At 42.4% G+C, this 19,894-nt stretch overlaps 1 protein-coding gene across 1 annotated transcript; it reads left to right on the forward strand.

The window, feature by feature from the left end:
- Positions 1-1,883: 1,883 nt before the first annotated feature.
- Positions 1,884-19,319, forward strand: LOC101168276 (peroxisomal acyl-coenzyme A oxidase 3-like). Its single transcript, XM_023966137.2, has 19 exons — positions 1,884-2,013; positions 3,404-3,566; positions 5,949-6,046; positions 6,119-6,254; positions 8,158-8,232; positions 8,934-9,023; positions 9,106-9,249; positions 10,116-10,204; positions 10,441-10,537; positions 12,047-12,229; positions 12,966-13,088; positions 13,216-13,336; positions 13,407-13,529; positions 13,718-13,831; positions 14,348-14,463; positions 15,472-15,646; positions 15,712-15,779; positions 15,856-15,942; positions 17,977-19,319. The coding sequence occupies exons 2-19, from the start codon at positions 3,447-3,449 to the stop codon at positions 18,094-18,096; spliced, it is 2,079 nt and encodes a 692-aa protein (XP_023821905.1). The 5' UTR covers positions 1,884-2,013; positions 3,404-3,446; the 3' UTR covers positions 18,097-19,319.
- The last annotated feature ends 575 nt before the right edge of the window (positions 19,320-19,894 follow it).

Here is a 19,894-nt window from a genome sequence, read left to right on the forward strand (position 1 = left end):
ATTAGAATTTCACGACAAAAGTCCTCATCTCAGCCTGGAAGGCTTTGATCTTGTCATTTTCTTTCCTTTGACAGGGTTCCAGAAAATATAATGGATCAAACTGCTGTTTTATGTTTTTTTAGAAGAGATAACTAACCAACTTCATAACATTTGGTTATGAAATATAAAACTGAAGAGAAACTTTAAAGAAATGCCCTATGAGAAGGACTCTATATCTATTAAAAAGCATAGGATGAGGAAAATAAGGAGGCCATATTATAGTCATATTTATTATAGTCATATTATATATATTGTTAATTTAATTGTATCCATATGAATAATGAGAATGTACTTGTTTGCTTTGTTGATTCAGAGGTTTTTAATTAAACACTTTTGTCTATAAATGTGGGCTTTAGTCTGCTCCTGTTTTTTCAGTTAATAATGATTTGAGTAAACCTGCGGCCTGTGTTTATTTACTCTTGTTAAGTGTAAAATGTTTTCTTCTCTACTTTTTTCTCTTTGCTTATACCTGGGGGGCCCAAAAGGGGACATGAATTGCAAACAAGCTATCTGCAATAAATTTCACAGAACATCAGTGGGTTGGTTCTACTGTTGATTTCCTGGGAGAACCTGTATGTTTATCGTCACATGAACTGATTTTCTCTTGACAATCAACTTTTAGCAAACATCCATTATCATTACATAAACATTATATACCTTGATGATCATTAATAAGGCTGCTGCGCACATAAAGGTCCTGGAAGTGAGATTACATACATCCACTGTCATGTGGTAGTTGGTCACTAACCAATGCCTTTCATTCTTGTTTGTCAGACTCCCAGGTACAAGAAAAGATGCCCTGAAGTTAGACAAAAACAGCAAAGGGATCACAAGGCATTAGTAATCCCAAGGGGTTGACCCAGGGATCCGGTGCTGCTGGTGTGCTTTCAAGATGTCTTTTTCCAGTCTTTGCTGCAGGCCTGCATGAGAGCCCACAAGGTGGCGAGCCCTCAGATGCCCCTCAGATAAACTTCTGATGTTAACAAGTGATAGAGTTTAAGAGAGCCTTGTGTCATCTGCATTCAGTCTGCTGCACAAAACTCTGAAAATGACGGGCACTTTGTTTTTTTGTTCTCTGGCTGAAAGTGTTATGATAGAACGTCTCTGACTGAATCAAAGTGAACTGGCCGACACTCCAGCTGATCATTAACAGAGCAGTCACAGATGTGTGCGTTGAGGATTGGTTAACCTGCAGATAAAGCACGTCAGACGAAACCAACCTCTTAAATTTACATTTTTTTAAGCAAAGCAGAGCACAGCAGAGAGACAGGAATGGGATTCAACTGTAATATTTAAGCCTTTTTATCTGCACATGAAATGTTCAAATCTAAAAGACACTGAAATGTGTTTGCATTGATGTTGACATGGTATTCAAAACGTTCATCCAAAAGGCAACCATTTTTCAGTAGTTTGGAGTTTTAAAAAAATATTTCAGGCAACATAATGCCCTTTAAACATGAAACTGACAACTAAGAAAAAAAATTAAAAATTAAACTGTAACAGAGATGTTGTCTAGCGATTTACCTTTTAAATCTTTACCAGATGACCCAGATTAAGATTATTATCTGTGTTTACAGCGTATGCACAGATGTTATCTGACTGGACTTTAAATCTGTTAATCATACTCTTATAAATAAAGTTACTTTCAAATTCGAGTTACTTTCAGAATAAACGTTCAAATATTGTTTTACGTCTTGACTTGGCAGGAATTCCTCCTTTAGACTTTAAATTTTTGTGAGGTGCGTCACTTGCTGTAGTGATAAGTTTATAATCGCTCACAGTTGGGGCAATGGGGCAGTCTGTGGTTTGGTCGGGTCAGGAGGGTGCTTTTATTGTGAAAACCCAAAAAGGAAGTTTGGTCAGTGTCTGTGAAAACAGCAGGAAGTTTGTAAACTTGGATAACTCAGATGATTTTGGAGTCATTGGTTTGTCTGTGGAGTGATAGTGTGTCCCGAGCAGCAGCGGACCAGTAAGGTAAAGACCCGAACCGATCCAGAACCCAAGCGGCGCAGCCCGGTTTTCTGTCTGCGTGATGTTAGCATGAATCCTGCAGGCGGTGACGGGACACACAGCTGCTGGTGCTGCTGCTGTTTTCACTCTGTTACTTCTCCTAAACTAAAAAAAGTGTTTTTGTGTGGAAGTCTGAGCTGGAGTTTGTCTGTGAGGGTTAGTCTGGAACCGTCGAAACCAAAAAACACACAGAGATGCATGTGTGTCAAAGGTCATTGAGCCTGCAGAGCGGAAAGCAAAATGATCAGGCTATAGGTCAGTGGATTACAAAACGACACAATGACGTCATCACACGAACGCAACGATATTGAAAAAATGAACCCAGGAGGAAACCAGACTTAAACTAGAAAAGGAACAACTTCAAACACCTCTGTTTGATAAGTAGAACTTGTCAAGTCGATAATTTTTTTTGCATTTATTGCATATACTCTGATTCTAAAGAGCAGTTATTGTCGTTTTTTCATTCACACATCTTTTAAGCCATTCATCTTTGACCCTTTTGTGGTCCCGGTGCTGCTGGAGCCTATCCTGGCCTATGGCTGTGTGATTGTGGCCCTGTGACAGACTGGCGACCTGTCCAGGATGTTCCCCGCCTTTGCCCACGCGTGGCCATGATAGGCTCCAGCAACCCTGTGACCCTGAAGGGGAAAAAAAGGTTAAGAAGATGAATGAATAAATGAATGTGAAGTTCATTTTAGCTCATTTAATAACTGTGAGATTTGACAGAAATAGATGACCTGATTTGAGCACTAAGGTCAAACATCACAGCAAACTTTCAAAACACAAAGAATCAGAATCCGAAACTTTTATTGTCATCGTACATATTTATACAATGAAACTGTAGCAGCCTTGGAGTGGTAAAAAAAATACTTTGAATGATCAAAAATATGTTCAACAATTAAAAATTAGTATGAAAAGAAAATGGAATCCACTTCAATCTGATATTCAAGTTAGATGAATGTTTTAGATGAAGGAACATTGTGGCAAATGTATTAATGTAGGTCTTTTCTTTTGAAAGGGAACCCTTTGATGTGCACTCGTGTCTTTGTCATAAATCTATAATAACTATGATATCAAAGTGCTGTTGAGTATTTTTGACTGTCAACGGGAAAACTACTGCTTTGAAATCCTTCTAATCTCATATTTGAAAGAAGTTTATGTTTTTATTGTTTTACTGCTGTTTGTTGTTTATTTGCTTCTGTTTATTTATTTATTTTTTTTGCTGCCAACATTCTTGTTGGACAGTTTGATGGAAAACCAGCAGCAGAGTTAATACATGAAAACAAAAATGGGTGTAAAACTTGACACGACTAATCCCAACATGGCAGAGGAAGTTGAATATTTTTGATTGCAGGTGTCGTCCAGGTGTGTGTCTGAGCTCCTGCAGCCTGAAGAAGATGAAGCACCAAATAGCAGACTTCCCCAGCGGGCCGCTGGATATTTACAGGAAGAAGGCCTCCTTCGACTGGAAGGAAATGCTCGTCTTCATGGATGGAGATGAAATCCTCCAGTTCAAGGTGAACTAAGAGTCTCTGCTCCTGCTGATGATCTGCATTGGTAGTTCAGTCTCACTTGCTGGAGTCTGTAAACATGAAACTTGATGTGTAAAGACCCACTCTAAGGATTTTTTTTTTCTGATGATGGAAGACATTTATGAAGAAAAATAAGCCTAAAATCGAACTTCTGAGTATTTCTTTATTCAAACTGGTGTCAATCAGGAGTGCAACAGAAAATACCGTTGGAAAAAGAGCAAATTTGTGACGTTCAATCTCCCTGCTCCAAGCTCTCAGCAATGGGTAGACTAGCCCTTCTGCTATCTTAGATGACCCCACCCTTGCATTGATTTGTTCTCCCTACCATGACAAAGGTGGATAAAGGTGAAAGAATTCATGTAATCCATGGACACCAGTGAAGATCACAAATCTTTGAAGAAAAAAGGTTCAGAGCACTGTCTAGTGGGTCTAAATGACCCAACTCCCAATGTTAAAGTGCTTAGGATAGCACAAGCGATACAGGAATAAAACAGTTCTTTTCCATTTTGGCTTAAACTGTCTTCTCATAATTTAGAGACCATGAGGAACACTTTTATAATAACTTTAAAGATGATCAGAGTGGAACTTTAAGGCTGTTTGGGTTCAGATTTGTAGCTTTAAAGCATCTGAATCCTAGTTCGTATGAAGTGAAAGAAAAGACTACAGTGGTTTTTTGGAAAACGTTCTAACTCGAAGAGCTGAAAAATGTTACATTTTAAGAGCATTTAAGATTTAAAGGAAATTTTATTATCAAACTGTGTTTTATAAAATAATTTGTAACAGGGCTGCACGATATGAGAAAAACTTGCGATATGCGATGTTAGTGATCAATATCGTGATAACGATATAATTTGCGGTGTATAAACAAATAGCAAAACAACCAAAAACATCATTACCATTTCATTGCAACAGGGTAAAAATTATACTCCAAATGACCCTCGTTGACGTAGGAGGAAAACATCTAACATGAAAGGGCTCATCTGATTGGTCAAATGCATAAATGGATTTATTTGATTCGTTAAATGCTTCAAGCTGCAATAGGATTGTTTTAGCACATCTAAGGTAACCATTTATTGCGATTTTTGCTGACTTTTGCGATATGGATATTGCTCTGCGTGATATTGCGATAACAATAAATTTGCGGTATATTGTGCAGGCCTAATTTGTATTAATCTACATTCTTATATTTTGTTGCCTAACATAGGTTGTTTATTGTGTTTTTGTGCAGAGTTTTGAAAGTCAGTGCTTTTCCATTTGACTAATTTTATGTTCGTTTGACTAAACCAAACCTGATGAAACTTTTCCTGGTTGAAACAGTCTCCCTGTAAAAAGTGTCTGGAAATAAACGTATCTGTTCTAGAGGGCTGCATTGGGATTGGGTCCCGCCGGGTCCCGCGGGACCCAACCCAAATCTCGCGGGATTGGGCGGTTTGAATTTTGCTGCGGGCGGCAAAAAAAAAACCCTGCGGGATCAGTGCTGCCATGAATATCTCATGAATATATATTAGCGGACTACGTTAGGCTGTGCAGCTGTTGGATTCTTATGTACTGAAGCTCCGTGAAGGGACCAGGTAGAGACGCCCAATGGCCTCTGTCATCTAACCTGTTGTTGGGGGTGTGCAACGCCCCGCCCCGCCCCGCCTCTTACTAAGAGCAGCGCTTCAGGCCGTCTGTCTGCGGGCGCACACACGCACACTTTTAACCGAACAGGATTTGGGAAAATATATTTAATATTTAAGTTGCACATTACACAAAAGAGGAATGCATGAAAAGATGAGGCTGGGGGAGGGACATGAATCTCTTTAATAATATCAATAAAAATACGTGTTTTTTTTCCTGCAAGATGGGAGACGATACAAAATCAATGCATCTCTATTACTGTGCAGGAATAAATTCTCTGAGTTTTGCGGGTGCGGGCGGGAGTGGACATACATATTGCGGGTGCGGGCGGGAGTGTAACGCATACATTGCGGGAGCGGGCGGGATTGGTCAGAAATTCAGCGGGCGGGAGCGGGATGAAGAAAATAGTCCGGCGCAGGGCTCTAATCTGTTTTACATTCACTCATAGAACATAAAAACAACACTTCCTGATGCGGGCGCCACCATGTTGAAACCAGTCGCCAGTGAATGGTCTGTGTCATTCTGAGTCATCGTATCTATGGCAACTACATTGCGACTCAGACCAATCACTGTCGACTGGTTTCAACATGGCGGCGCCCATACCCGGAAGCAATGGTACATCCTGTTTGGGAAGACGAGAAGGGAGGGGTTGAGCTGTCCATTGTTTTTACAGTCTATGGTCCCACTACATTGTTTAATGTGGTGCCCTTTTGTTTTGTCTGCATGTATTCTGTATTCTTCATGCAGGAATACATCTTCAAGAGTCTGGAGAATGATCCTCTGTTTGCCCGTCAGCCAGGAGAAGACCTCTCCGTAGAGAAAATGAGAGAGTTGAACTTCCTCAGGTGAACACGTATGATGAATAAATGATCTTGTTCTTCACAAACATTTCCTGACAAGAATTTTAAAACCTTCAGGGTGAAGCAAATTTTTCGCTACAATTTCCTGACAATGGAAGAAGCGATGGGGAACCCCTGGAAGCTGATAACCCTGGAGGACTGCCTCGGCATGTACGACTGGTCCTGCCTCGCCAAGTTCTTCCTCAACAAAGCAGTGAGTCAGTGATATCCACCTTGGGTGCCTTGGTACCAAGGAGGTTTGACTAGTTCATTGACTACAGCTTGGGGATGTTGTTGCCCACCCTTGGCTATTCAGCCTATGTTTTCTCAGTGGAAGGCATGTCGGCGAGTATAAGTATTCCGACCGCCTCTTGGCAATGTCCTCAGTTGAGTGGAGTAGCTTACCACCAGCTCTGTAGACAGTTTTGGGAGAGAACTGTTTTCCCCTCCTGAGGTATGGTATGGCTTGCCATAATTTCTTTGATTCCAACCAATTGTCCCTCTCTATGGCCCCCCCAAACTCCTCTTACACCTGAATGTTTGCCTCTTCATTTAACTGTAGTGGATGCTAATTGGACTATCACTACATGTTGACTGCTTTGGGAGTCCCGGAAGTCAGCCCATCTCCATAAGACTCCTACAGGTTGATGGCATCTCTTACTTTTGGCGACAGTCCCCAAAACTGTGTATTGCCGCCCCAACTAATACCAGAAATCTTCGCCGTCAGTTAGCTGCATTGACAGTGGTACCTCATTAGAGCTCTTGCTCACAAGGGTTTAAGGACCCTTCTGACAGTGGGCCCAGCAAAATATGCCCAAAAGACTCCCCCAATACTTTTTAGTCTTCGTGGCTTGTCCGACCTTCTCCTCCACCAGTGGGGGATTAATTAATAGCTCTGCCCCTCTTTTCACCCAAATGTCCAAAACACATGACAGAAGGTTAGATGACACAACGTCAAAGTTGATCATTCACCGTCTTCCTTGGCTGTTCTGGTTCCATATGCACTGATGGACAACCTTGTACTCAAACACGGTGTTTGTAATTAACAAACTGGGACACAGAATTCCAAAATCTGGGATTCAGAGCAGTTCTCCCAACCACGACCTTCCAGGTATAACTGTCACTGTCCATGTTGGCAATGAAGTCTCCCAGTGAGACAATAGAGTCCCATTTGGAGCACTTTCTAATACCTCTCGTTGAGACTCCAGGAAGGCTGGGTACTCTGTACTAAAGTTTGCCTCAGAAGCCAAGATCCCAGGTAGAGACCTGTCCCTGACACGGAATGGCAGTGATGTGATTCTCTCACTAACTGGGAAGAACCTCAACCAATGACATCTGGGCTAGGGGACCTGATGCAAACCAACACCAACCCATTGCCTCCTACTATGTCCAACCCCCTTGGTTGAATTGAGTTTTAGACCCCAAACGGTGTGTGGAGGTGAGCCCCAGTTTCTGTAGCTGACAGCACAAGCGCCTTTCCTGGCAGTGAGGTGGCTTCCATGTCCTGATTAGTAGTCCATTTGCAATTATTGGGCCATGGAGGCACCTGCCCTTTACTGTTTCCTAAATCACTCAGAACTGGCCTCTTGGGGTCCCTCCTGTGGGCAGTAGTTCAATGGGAAGGTGATCCCATGTGGTCTTTTTGGGCCTATTCTGGCCGGACCTGTGGTAGGGGCTCAGCCACCAGGTCCCTGCCTGTAAGCCCCGAACCCCAGGCCTGGCTCCGGGCTGGGACTATGTTGATGTCAGTCCAGGCGATCTAGCAGGCCTTGTTTTAAAATATCCAAAAGGGGAATTTGAAGTGCTCTTAGTCTGGTTTGTCACCTCAAACTCATCGTCCATGGGAGACCCTTACCAGGAACATTAGCTCCTGGTAAATGCATTTTACAAGATTAGCATAGTCCCTAGGATAATTCAAGCTCTCACACCCCTAAAAGGTGGCAGTTTATATGAATTTACACCAAAAAAATAAAGCTATAGGAAATAGTATTAGCATTGAGATGGATCAAACTATAAATCAAATCGTGAACTTATGCACTGATTCAGAGAGTCTAAGTTTGTATCATTATTTGTGTTAGCATTCTTCTACCCTTTTCCTGTTAATGTGTTCATTTCAGATGTTTGGAGGAACTATTGCTAATTCAGGAACAAGCAGGCACAGAAAATTTGTTGAAAGCAGCGAAGACATGACGGTAAGAAGAAAGATTAAGGAGTTCCTGTTTGGTTTTAAAGCACCTGCCCAACTCTGGTCCTCAAGGTCTCCCCGTTCAACCAGCAGGTCCAAAAGTTTTAGAAAGACACAGAAGACTACAACTCCTATACAAAAACTGAAGTGCAAACCAACAACACGGAAACATGGTGGCGTTCCCAAAATTAATGACAGGCAGAGAGGCAATTAGGCCAACTTTAGACAGGCCGGTTGTTTAGCAAAGTCCACCCCCAATGTTCCACCAGCACCTTGTGAATCAATTGCACCACAACTGACCCAGTATGGAAGTTCTGTCAGTGATTTACATGGTTTACTTGGCTTTAGAGTTACACTGGAGGACATTTTCCTTAAAAATAATTATTTTTAATAACTCAAACTTAGAACTCTGACACCAAAGCGCTGGATAGTGCCCCTTTGTGGTTGCATTATCAAAGTCACGAAAAACAATCCACTCCATGTGTAAAGATTATGTCTAAAAATTCATTTGAATTGATTTTTTTAAATTCATTGTTACAAAAAAAGCATTGTTTTTCCAGAGATTCGAAAAAAATTGTGAGTAACATTGGAGGATCAGGGTTGGGTAGCTGAGCACTGAGAAAACACTTGATGCCACATCGGTGACTCCTGAGTTATTCCTCCCATGAGGCTTTGCTGTCTTTGAATGACTTACCTACGTGTTCTCAGGTCTTTGGCTGTTTCGCGCTGACTGAGCTGAGCCATGGCAGCAACACCAGAGCCCTGAGGACCACAGCCACATACGACCCATCCACCCAGGTCAGCCCACTCTGCCCATCATCCCAAACACCAAGGCTTGAAATCATAGAGTATAGAGAGACTTCTTTCTGGTTTGGTGTAGGAGTTTGTGATCAACTCTCCAGACTTCGAGGCAGCCAAGTTCTGGGTGGGGAACCTGGGGAAGAACGCCACCCACACTGTGCTGTATGCCCAGCTCTACACACCGGACCAGGTCTGCCACGGCCTTCATGCCTTTGTTGTGCCGGTAAGTCCTTTTTGTCTCACAGATGTAATGATGGTTCTCACAATAATTTTCCAGCACAGCCCTCAGTTTTAGTTCTGTTTCACAGCATCATCAGGACAACACTTTAAAAGATAAGATGGCATTGTCAAATAGAAAAAAACAAAAATAAAAACAGTTGTCACACTGTTGAACAAGAGATTTTTTTAAATATTTGTTTAAGGGAAAGCTGGCTGAGCTTTACCCCTTTTACAGCTCAAAATGTTTTCTAGGGATGTAATGCCAAATCCTTTGTGGGAAAATTCCCCTGAACGCCATCTGCTTAGACTGCTGGTTCATCACCACGGTGATCAAAAATCCCACACCGTCACAGCTCTAGAACCAACCGAGAATTAGTTATGGTGTTCCACAGGGCTCTGAGTTTGGACCACTTCCATCATGTTAAACTATACTTCTTTAAAACTGTAGGAACTGTAACAAATTTGTTTTTTATGCTGGTTTTTTCTTTAGTAATTAAACTTCCGATTCCCTATTAAAATAATATATTTCCATTCTGATCTATTTTTGTTTATTTGTACTAACATGACAGATAGTTGAAACTTTGGAATTTTTTCTAAACGCAAAGACTTAAAATAAAGTCATGAACAGGGACGTGAGTACAATTATAGAGCCTGTAGTAAAAACTGAGATGAAAAATGAAATCCCTCCCTTCATATTGAGTCAGAGCCTTGTGGAACACAGCAGAAACATTCTGATGCTCAAATATCTCCAACATCAAAACTTAAAAGCTGTTTGATCCGTTTTTGTGTTTATATTTTGTACAACTTGCACTCAGAATGAGCTTGACTTTATTAATATTTAGTGATCAAAGATGTTCAACTCTGCTGCAGGTCAGAGACCCAAAGACCTTGCTGGCGTTGCCAGGGGTTGTTGTTGGAGACATGGGCAAGAAACTGGGCCAGAACGGACTGGATAACGGGTCAGTGAGACCAGAGACCGACACCTTTCTGTGTTTTTATTTTGTATGTATCTAATGTTAAGCTTCCAGCTTTTCTCTAGAAGGGTTAGGAGGTGGAAGACACAGAACACAAACTAATAATTTATTTAACAGAATTGTTACCATGGAAACGGATAGGCTTTAGCATTAAAATGCAGCTAAATATATCTTAATAGGAAATGTAGGAGTCATTACAAAGTTTGTTTCCTTCCTATCAGGTTTGTAATGTTCCACAAAGTGAGAATCCCACGAGAAAACCTGCTGAACAAGACGGGAGACGTTACCCCTGATGGACGCTACGTCACTCCGTACAAGGTCAGAATTCTGCTGAACGAATGAGGATTTTCCCATTTATCCCATGTTTCAGGTGGATGTTCCAGTTTGACCAGTAATCTTTACATTTATCAGCTTCGTGTCTCAAAAAGAAACATGGTCTTTCTGTGGTTTCAACACCTTTGGGGGTGTTGACATGGGTGGAAGGTTCTCACAGAGGTTTGGATCATTTGTCTTTCCTAGCTCCTGCTGAACTAATGAAGGTTTAAAGAGCCTGAAGAAAAGTTGGTGTCAATCATCATCTTTGGTTATGTTTTCACTTCTTTTTCTGCTTCTATGTTCATGCAGGTGTCTGTGTGGAGAAAGTTTACAATTGAAGCTTTTTTGTGTTAAACCGACAACAAGAAGCTCAATTTAGCTGCACTAATGTTTTTACACGACTGTTTTGTAACAGAATTAGACTTTCAATTATAGCTTTAAGTTTATAGGACTGTTCTATTAACATTAAAGGGCTTATATGATGCTAAGTCAATATTTTGAACTTTTAAGTGTATTATAATGATCATTGTTTGTGAAAAACATCCCCAAACTGGTATTTTGATCCATTCACGCATTTCTGAGTATTCCTCTAAAAACCTGCTCTCTGAGCATCACCCCCTCCCAGCTCAATGAAACGAGGGGGTCCTCACATTGTGACTTCACAAAGTGAGGAACCGCCTCTTCCAGGAAGAGTCTGCCAACCCCGCCCCCAGGCTAACACACACGCCCACTTTCTCTGTTTAGCTCGACTGAACCCTTTCCTTTTATATGCAAAATATCCTCATCCATCTTTGCAAAAGTTCAGATGTTGTTTGTTTTTGTGGGTGAGAGGCAGAAACGCTGCCGAGGCCGACTCTGGGATGACGTCATCAAATGGGCGGTACCCACAAGGAGAGAAAGGCAGAGTTTCAGAGATCGAGTCGTCTTACTTCTAGGAAGGAAAATGAACTGCAAAAAGAACTCATATTTAAAAAAAAATGTTCTTTAGTGTGGCAAAGGTAATATATTATCATATATATGGATATACTCTAAAAGACCTAAGAAAAGGAAGATAAAGGCCCTTTGAATCAATAAACCCCGATTCAGAATGAAATGGAAATACATCTGTCAGGTTTAGCTCTACTTTGAGTCATTTAGTGTGTTTCAGAGATTTAGCTTTTGTGTTTTATTCCGATTTCATCAGCAGATTTGACTGTAGTTTTATTGGGAGCCAGTTTAGCTCGTGCTGGTTTGCGGCGCCTTCCGTCCGTGAAACCCGGGTTCGACTCCGGGCTGCTCCCTGTTCCCTTCTCTACCTCTGCCGGTTCCAAGCCCGGTTTGAGAAGGTTGCGTCAGGAAGGGCATCCGGCGTAAAACATTGCCAAATTTACCATGCGACTTGTTCGCTGTGGCGACCCCTGATGGGAGAAGCCGAAAGTGGAAGCATTTGACTGTAGTTTTATTACAACTTTGAAAGAAATCAGTTTGTGTACTGAAGAGTTTACAGTCTTAAGTTTCTGTTTTCTTCTGCAGGACCCCAACAAGCGCTTTGGGGCCTCTCTGGGGGCCCTGTCTGGAGGTCGTGCGTACATCGGCAGGATGGGTGTCGTCAATTTAAAGCTGGCTCTGACCGTGGCGATCCGCTTCTCAGCCACCAGGAGACAGTTTGGACCCAAAGACACGGAGGAGATTCCAGTGCTGGAGTACCAGCTACAGGTGGGTTTGATCAAACTGTCTGATCACTGAATTCCACAATACCTGAAGAAATTGGTCAGCCAATGAATGAAACTCTGTACTGTACTAAACTGTAACTAAAGACAAAAAGCTGACGCACTAATATTGTAGAGCATGTATCGTATACATTTTCTATATTTATTGATAAAGTACATAAATCTAATGATGATGATGATAACTATAATAATGATTTAATCCTTCATGATAGAGCTGTGCTTTGACTTTCCTTAAACTAGTTTCTCCGAAAACTTTAAGCAAATTACTTTGAAAGAGAATACAGAATTCCCTGTGCCATTTCACTTTATTACACATAACTTAATTTATGGACATAAATGTTTGGATTCCTTTCTATGTGTGCATTACTTGGGTTGATGCTGACATCTGGTGAAAATTTCGTGTCAATAGCTCGATAGAAATGTGTTTTTTGAGAGAAATGTTGACGTGTTCAATACTTATTTTCCCCGCTGTAATCTGGAAAGAATGAGTACACTTAGGTTTCCAAAACTCAAAGGAATTCTAGCTCTCATGTTACTAAACACTCGGTCCAGTCAGCATGAAATAAAAGTCCGTTCCAGCTTGAAGGATCCTAGCAGACATCCTGAAGAGTCTCAGTCTTCAGGCTCCACCCCAGATGTTGAGTCTCAGAGGAGAAAAGTCCACCAGAGCTGAGGATGTGGCTGCAGCTGATCACGGATCACAGCTTTTGGTTTCTCTGCAGCAATGGCGTCTCATGCCTTACCTGGCAGCAGCTTACGCTCTGGACTTCTTCACCAAATCTGTCTTCATGAACTTTGTAGAGTTCCAGATGGGACAGATGATGAAGGACAAGAGTGACAGACAGGTGAGTGGACACGCTGCATGTCTGGACGTCAGGCAAAGGTCATTGATGGATCAGAGGCTCACTCACGGCCTCTGCTTGGAGAAACCAAGCAGCTTCAAGTGTCAGACTTTGCTGGTGTCGTCCACAGGACGAGTTGGGTCGGGAGATCCACGCCATCACCAGTTCCTGTAAACCTCTGGGCTCCTGGACGGCTCAGAGGGGGATCCAGGAGTGCAGGGAGGCCTGCGGAGGACACGGATACCTCGCCAGTCAGCTTCAGCGCACATGCTCAGACTCTGAGCGGGCCTGAGACCTGACTGCTGTTCTTGTGCGTTTCAGTGAACCGACTCGGCAGTCTGCGTGACGACAACGACCCAAACTGCACCTATGAGGGAGACAACAACGTGTTGCTGCAACAGACCAGCAACTACCTGCTCAGCTGTTTCCAGGCCAAACGGCACAGTCAGTGTCCATCTCACTCTGTGATGAGCTTTGAAGTTTCCGGGTTTTTCTCTGAATGTTTCCTTCAGTCACTTTGACTCTAACACTGCAGACAGAAAGGTGGCAGCAGAGGCTGAGGCTGCAGCTGCAGCAACCATCAGTGAGGATCTCTGCTTCTCCATAACACCTCTGTGTTTGTCTGCTTTCAGACGCCGTTCACATTCAGTCTCCTCTTCACTCTGTGGACTTTCTGGACGATTATCAGAACATCCTGAAGACCAGATTCACAGCAGGAACAATGGAGGAGTGTCTGAACTTACAAGGTCTTCACGACAAACTAATCACATTTATTAGACAAATGCAGTTTTTTATGTGAACGAAGAGTTTTCTTCAAAGCAGAGTTTAGTTTTTCAAAGTATCAATTTAGAGAATTTCTAGATAAACATTAGAGAAAAAAATCAAATGTTCATTTCAGAGATTTCTGTGGTGTACCACATGGCTCTGTGCTCGGCCCCTTACTGTTTAATCCCATCAGGTAACTCTTCACAGCAGCAATGCAGTTTATGGATGTTACCTTTAAAAATTTGCTTCTGAATTTTCAAGTCAAGACTGAACAATTTGACATCTTCATTTGTTGATAAATATTTTCAATACTTTCACTAAAATCCACTGCTGTCATTTATTTTCCTGACATGAAATTCTGAGTTAAACTGAATCTAGTTTGAGCTGCTTTTTACCTAAAGAGACCAACAGATGAGAAGCAGAAGAAGCTCCTTTGACGTCTTTGTCTCTGCAGTGTCTCTACTGCAGTCTAACAGCGCCCTCGTCTGTCTCCTCAGTGCCTCTGGATGCCTATAAGTGGCTGGTTTGTTTCCTGATGGAGGAGAGTCAGAAGAGGCTGGAGCAGGAGAGAGCTGCAGGCAGAGACGACTTTGAGGCTCGGAACAACAGCCAGGTAGGAAAAGCAGCTTCATTTCAAACTAAAACTCCCACAGAACGTGATGGATTATCCAAAAATGTACTGGGAATTGTGGGAAAAATGGGAACAATACATTAAAGACTAGTCACTGTATTGTTTTTCCAATCTGTAAAAATGTAAAGTACACATAGTGAAGATGAACACAGAAAAGAAGACTTGGAGCCGCGATCACTATGTTGAACCTGAGAGTGTCTCTTTGTGAAAATTATCTTATCATCAGATGTTTTTTTATTTTTTATTAATGTTTCCCATTTTCCAGTGATTTTTTTTCAACATGGTCCAATTATTGGCTTCCAGCAAAGATGACATTATATATCATTAATATGACTGAAATGGAGCTGGGAGCTGGACAGATGCAGGAAGATGGAAAAGCTCTGCATTCAGTTTGTTAGAAAAACATGTAACAATAATTTCAGAGAAACGGCTTCATAGAAACCATCATCTGGTCATGAAAACCTCTTGAATTATCCTTTAATATTTGATGAAATTAGTTTATAAAACAAAATCACAGTAGGAGTCATGGTTATTTCTTTTTGAAAATATTTCTGCTGACAGAATGTGAAGAAATTGAAGGCATTGATACTAAACTTTCTTAAAGAAACTGTAATAAAAAAGGTTTTTGTCTGCTTTAGAGATTCATAAAGAGCTTAGAAATAGAACAAATCTTTTATTCAAGCAGAAAACATTTGATGGTTTCCCTGTTTCAAGTCTTTCCTAGATTTTTTAAAATGATTCATCCTTCATAGGATCAGGTTAAACCACTTCTGTTTTTCTTCTCCATTGTTGCTCTGAGAAGTTTCCTGAATCACTTTTAGTCTGAAATCTGTGAAAACGGCTCCTGATCACAGAATTCCTGCAGTGAAGTACCACTGATGACCACAGTGTGGCGCTTTGGACAGAATTCCAGTCTAATAGGCCAACACTTTGGTGTTCTACTTTGTCCTCCTGGGTTCAGACGTTGAAGCTGCGGCCGTCTTTGTCCAGGTTTACTTCTGCAGGTCTCTGGCCATCGCCTTCATGGAGCACTGCTGTCTGCAGAACTGTCAGCAGCTGATCTCAGATCAGGACACGCCGGCTGCTCTCAGAGCCGTTCTCAGCAAGCTCTTCTCCCTGTATGGACTGTGGAGCCTCAGCAGCCACATGGCCACACTGTACCAGGGTATGTTGAGAAGGAGGCGGTCTGCTGGAGGCAGAGCTGGTAACACAAAGGTGATCTGTGTGCAGGCGGATATGTGAATGGAAGGAGGCCTGCAGAGCTGCTGCAGACAGCAATCCTGGCTCTCTGCTCCCAGGTACACAAAGACATCCACCCACAGAGCAATGACTGTACGGCTGATGATGCTGATGCTGAATCTGTTTGTGGCTCAGCTGAAGGATGACGCCGTTGCTCTGGTGGACGTCTTGGCTCCGCCCGACTTCATCCTCAACTCTCCTATTGGTAAAGCAGACGGACAGGTGAGAGCATCACCAGGAGCCGACAGCAGTGAAAATCTCTTCATACCATGTTTCATGTTTCAGCAGAAATGGCTGTTCTTGATGGAGAAGTGTCTCTCCTGTCTGCAGTTCATGGTTTTGACTTGTTCTTTATCAGTCCTGATGTTTCTGGATGATCCAGGCTCCATTTCTCCAAGCTCAGCAGGAAGTTTCTAGTTTAGTGAGCTTCTTTCCTCAGGAGATGGACACACCTGATTTTGAGGGTTCAGATTTGAAGCAAGGATCCACCTCCTCCTGTGTTTGTGCAAACAATAATCAGGTGTTGTTCCTGGCAGGAACTCCTCCTCCTTGACCACACAGTTCACTTGTACTATGGTGTACCTCAGGGATCCATCATAGGCCCATTTCTGTTCTTTAGAAAAATACATTTGTTTGAAACACGACTAGACACCCCCACCCCCCTTCTTTCCCTGCTTCTGAGTTCATATCAGGCAGATGACTGATTTCCCACCAATCAGACAATAGCAAAAACACAGAAAAAGGACATTTTAGACCTGAAAGTGAAAAGGCCCAACTGTGAGACTGTTTGACTTAAAGGGTCTATACTTTGCTAAATCGAGCTTTTACGTGGATATCTCACGAAAAGTATCTCCAAACTGGTATTTTGATCCATTCACGCATTTCTGGGTATTGTTCTAAAAACCTGCTCTCTGAGCACCAGCCCCTCCCAGTCAATGAAAACGACCAGGTTCTCAGGAGCTGAGCTGACGTTGAAAAGTGAAGAACAGCCCCTTCCAGGAAGAGTCTGTGCTGCCAGCACCGCCCCCAGGCTAACAGACACACCCACTTTCTCTGTGGAGCTAGCGGTCACTGGCTAAACGCTTTAGTTTCATATACGCAGGATGCACATCCATCTTAGCAAAAGTCCGGATGTTGTTTGTTTTCGTGGACGAAACGCAGACAAAGGTACCGGTAAACAGTCAGGTCCATAAATAATGGGACAGCGACACAATTCCAACATTTTTGGCTCTCCATACAATGGATTTGAAATGAAACGAACTAGATGTGCTTTAACTGCAGACCGTCAGCTTTAATTTAAAGCTGTTTACATCCGGATCAGGTGAGCGGTGGAGGAATGACAACAGTTGCATATGTGACTCCCACCTGTTAAGAAACCAAAAGTAATGGGACAGAACAATAATCATAAACCAAACATTCACTTTTTAATACTTGGTTGCAAATCCTTTGCAGTCAGTTATAGCGTGAAGTCTGGAACGCATAGAGCTCACCAGACGCTCTGCCAGGCCTCCAATGCATCAGGCTTCAGTTCCTGCTGGTTCTTGGGGCAAGTGAAACGCAGGCTCAATCGGATTCAGGTCAGGTGACCGACTAACCCTGGATTCACTCTGGTGAAGTCTCCTCTTGATTGTCGACTTGGATACACACACACTCACACACTCACACACCCCTACCTCCTGGAGAGTGTTCTTGATCTGACCAAGGGCTGTGAAAGGGGTTTTCTTCACCAGGAACAGAATTCTTCAGTCATCCACTGCAGTGGCTTTCCGTGGTCTTCCGGGTCGTTCCTGTGCGTTTCCTTCTTTCTAAGAATGTTCCAAACGTCGTTTTGGCCACGCCTAATATTTTTGCCATCTCTCTAATGGTTTTCCTTTTTTTTTTCAGCCTAATGGTGGCTTGCTTCACTGATAGTGGCAGCTCTTTGGATCTCATCTTGAGAGTCGACAGCAACACATTCCAAATGCACACAGCACACTTCAAAAACTCTGGACCTTTAATCTGCTCATTGTAATCAGGATACTGAGGGGATTGTGTGTCGCTGTCCCCTGACTGCATATATATGAATAAAGACTAGCATGATATATGTATGCCCTTTACATCTGAATCATTCCTGATCCCTAATGACTCCAGGTTTGGCTGTTTTTTATGGTTTTATTTAAGCGAAACCTTTAGGGAAACTGGCTTTTTAAGCCATGATAAAACCTTTTCTTTTAGCCGAAATCCTGTGATTCATCTCCATGTTGCTTCTTCCTGCAGCTCTACAAGAACATGTGGTCGGCGGTGCTGCAGAACAATCAGGTGCTGGAGCGCCCCTCCTGGTGGAAAGAGTTCTGCTGGGACAAACCGGTGGTGGGATCTCTGCGCTCAAACCTGTAGATCTTCTTCAGATGTTCGTCCTCGGAGCAGCGGCCTTCTGCTGCTTCTCTGAATTGACTAATCTTGTGTCCAGACAGTATCAGGGTTACTGTCAGGTTCAGAGCAGATTCACACACGAGAAGCAGTGAAGCTGGTCAGTTTCTGACTGTAAGAACACCAAACAATCATCAGCAGATCAGTTGAGAAGGAAAATAACCTGGAATCCGGTTGAGTTTAAAGTGATTTGTCTTCACATTTGTGACCACATTCTAACCTTGGAATCAGCGTTTTGTCAAGGCCAGAATGAATTTGTTTTATTTCTATTATTGCACACCTGTTCTTGAAGGTGGATACGGATCAAATTTGGTGGAAGGGATCAGGTTGATGTGTCAAAAATGAACCGTCCAGCTCCCAGTAGCATCGGTCAGAGGCGGAGCGGAAATGTCTGAAGTTTAAACTGCAGCCAGAGATGTTTCTGTGTGTGGAGAACAAAATCATTGGCTGTAAATGAACCACATGTGAGGGGCCTTCAAAGCACATGAGGCGCCTTGTGATCAGGTTACTTTGAATTCTGAAGTGTGTGCGCTTTAGCGTGAAAAGGATGTTGTCATGATGTGAGTGTGCACAGTGTCACTTTCGCAGTAGAACATCTCTGTGCAGTCATACATCTGTTTGAACTAAACTGGATTGTTTGATCAGTAAACATTTTAAACAATGTCACTTCCTCGTGTCGGACAGGCCGAATGCCGCACGCCCCCAACTTTGCTTTTCTAGTGAAGTCCATGATTAAACTCATAAAAAATATGATGTTCTCTCAGAATTAAAGGGCTCTGAATGGAAATGTTTTAATTTCCTCCTGTTAATTCAAATAAATGTCTACTTTTAAATATTTGGAATCAGGTGAGGAGGTAAGAGCAGGCTCTGTATCATCGGTGCAGGCAGAGCTTTATTTAGAAGTCAGGTGATTCATTGGAGGCTTTCTTGCCTTATGGAAAACAGTGACGTGACAGAGCTGCACTCTGCTGCCCCCTGCAGGATTAAAAATCTCACTGAAAGCTTTGTTTTCTAATCTCTGTGTGTCATTATGAATACATTTTGTAATCCAATCACTTTTGTGACAAACGTCAGACTCCCTCGATCTTTTTAAAAGCCTGAAGAGTGATTTTTTTTTTTTTTTAACGGACTCACATTTTTATTTTACAAAATTGTTAACTAAAAATGAATAAAACTGGTCTCTGCCTTTATTCACCTGGTGTGTCTGGTTTTGAATTTAGATCTTTTCTTACGGGGTCAGAACCAGATTCTTCCTCACCCGAGGTTTTACAGAAGACACTTCCTACAAAGTTCCTCAGCATGCCCTTCACAGCCGAGTGAAGTTGGACCTGTGCCAGTTTCCAGGGCAACCATGGGGGCTTTTCATCTCTCTGCACAGCTCCTGTCGTTTTTCTGACCTCTACTTGTCTCTCTTTTTCCTGCTAAGTCTTTCTGCTTATTTTAGTTTCTTTAGTTCATTTCTGCACCCACCTTTTTCCTACCATCCTTTGAAGGCAGAAGATCTGAGCAAATCTGTTTTTATGAGGCTTAGAATGGCACAAAAACACCACTTCAGATGGACACCAGAAGCTAAAGCAACTCTAAAAGTGAATCCAGGTCAGCCATTGTCTGAAGCTACATTCACTCGTTTAAGTGGCCACGTCCAATGAAAAGTCTGTGAACTTCTGAGGCTTCTGCGTTCAGAACTCTCATGCGTTGCTATGCAAGTTTTAAAGTCTGGTTGTGGGCTCCATGTACAAATCAGACTGTTGAATCGCAGAACAGC

Source organism: Oryzias latipes, chromosome 18 (genome assembly GCF_053564925.1).
Source record: "Oryzias latipes strain Hd-rR chromosome 18, Olatipes_Hd-rR_3.1".
Lineage (NCBI taxonomy): Eukaryota > Metazoa > Chordata > Actinopteri > Beloniformes > Adrianichthyidae > Oryzias > Oryzias latipes.